At 38.4% G+C, this 1,619-nt stretch overlaps 1 protein-coding gene across 1 annotated transcript in view; it reads left to right on the top strand.

Moving 5' to 3' along the window:
• LOC104082736 (sucrase-isomaltase, intestinal-like) overlaps window positions 1-1,097 on the top strand; it is a gene marked incomplete at both ends in the record, with an annotated part of 10,729 nt that extends 9,632 nt beyond the window's left edge. The window contains one exon of the mRNA XM_009585971.1: window positions 1,037-1,097. Coding sequence (XP_009584266.1) covers window positions 1,037-1,097 — 61 coding nt within the window. The remainder of the gene's footprint in view (window positions 1-1,036) is intronic.
• Between the last annotated feature and the right edge of the window lie 522 nt (window positions 1,098-1,619).

The following is a 1,619-nucleotide window of genomic DNA, read 5'->3' as shown; positions in this document are numbered from 1 at the left end:
TGCTGAAATCACACTCTCCCTCCTTTTTTATGCTGAACAAGCTAAACCGCAAAAATAGGCTCCGCCATTTCCCTGAGGATCCCAGGAAATTTGCTCTGGTCCTATTCTAGTCTGAACTCTTCTGTCTTGACTAGTCCTGTAAACTCTATTTGCAAAAACATTGCAGAGGGCCTTGTTTATTAGCATTAACACAGCTCTATCTCCAGGGCAAACATGTTTTTTGCTAGATCCTTAGATTACATTTATTTTTTCATGGGTACATCACATTACTGACTTATGGCTGTTGACGGATTCTTAACAAGCTTAGGTTTTGCTTCTTTTTTCTATTTTTTTTTTCCTCCTTCATTTATTGCTTCCAGTGAGAGAGCCCACAGCATATTTTTATCACTGCCAAAATGGAAAATCTTGCACTTTGTGCTATTAAATCCCACCCCGATTTTCCGGTCCTCTAGGGAGTCAAAGTCATTTGGTCTGATATTCTGATTCACCTCAACTTTGTATCATCTCTGCATTTCATTCGGAATCAGCTTCTCTTGCTGCATTTCAGCTTGGTTAAGACGCAACAAGAAAACAAATAGATCGTGGCTTATTCTGTGGCAGAATCTTGTAAATAATGATTGTTAATGCCAGTAACACATATGCCATGGAGAAACACAAAACATTTGTTAAATACATAAAATGAAAACAAGAATCTGAAAGATGCCAGCCCAGAAAAATGTGAAAATAAAGAAGATATAGAGATACTTGTGGATGTGATCTGAGCCACCGGATTTGAAGCGTTGTGACTTTGGGTTGCATACAATGAGCTGCCGCGTTGTAGAGCCGTGATGCAGTTGTCTTCCAGTAGCCTTGCAGAAATTCTTCTTAGATTGCTGTTTGTCTTTCTGGGCATGATCATAAAAACCATTAAAGAAAACAGCGAAGAGGAGAAGTATCAATGATTTTCTCAATATGAACTTTAGTTTTATTGGAAAATTTATTTTATTTGATTAAGTTACCTTCAAATATGAAAGTCATTTGTTTGTTCACCTTTCAGGGTGTGGACACAATTCAAGCATATATTCCTGATGCAGTATGGTACGACTATGATACAGTAGGTAAATGCAGAGGATACTATGGGGAGATTTTCTAAACGGCTATGTGAGAAAGTAAGATTGTCAGCCCGGCTCTGGTGACAGAGGCCTAAAGTAAAGCCCACAGGAAGGAAATGGTGAGGCAAGGGATGAAGAGTGTGGGTTAAGTGCACGAATCAACGCCTCAAGAAAGGACAGAGAGGCATGGAATATAGCACAGGAGATGGGAAGACAGATTGAGTGGAAACTTTAGCAAAGACCATGTTTGAAATAAAATAAAATAAAATAATTCTAATTATAATACATGAGAGTTTGCAATTATTGTTTAGTAATCTCATTTCTGCAAGTAAGTTTCATGCTGTTGTGATGATCCTTTTGATGGGTGAAAAAGGACATTGTTCACGTCAGATTCCCATATTCATGTCAGACTCCCAACAGGACTTGCTCTCTTGCTCTCTGACCCAAAACTAGTGAGAGAGGTTGATTTGTGACATTAGATCATATTGACATGCAGTTGTTTTATCTTTATGTGCCCATTGGCACACA

This window comes from Fulmarus glacialis, unplaced genomic scaffold (assembly GCF_000690835.1).
Source record: "Fulmarus glacialis isolate BGI_N327 unplaced genomic scaffold, ASM69083v1 scaffold771, whole genome shotgun sequence".
Taxonomy (NCBI): Eukaryota; Metazoa; Chordata; class Aves; order Procellariiformes; family Procellariidae; genus Fulmarus; species Fulmarus glacialis.
This window is presented reverse-complemented; position numbering and strand designations above follow the sequence as displayed.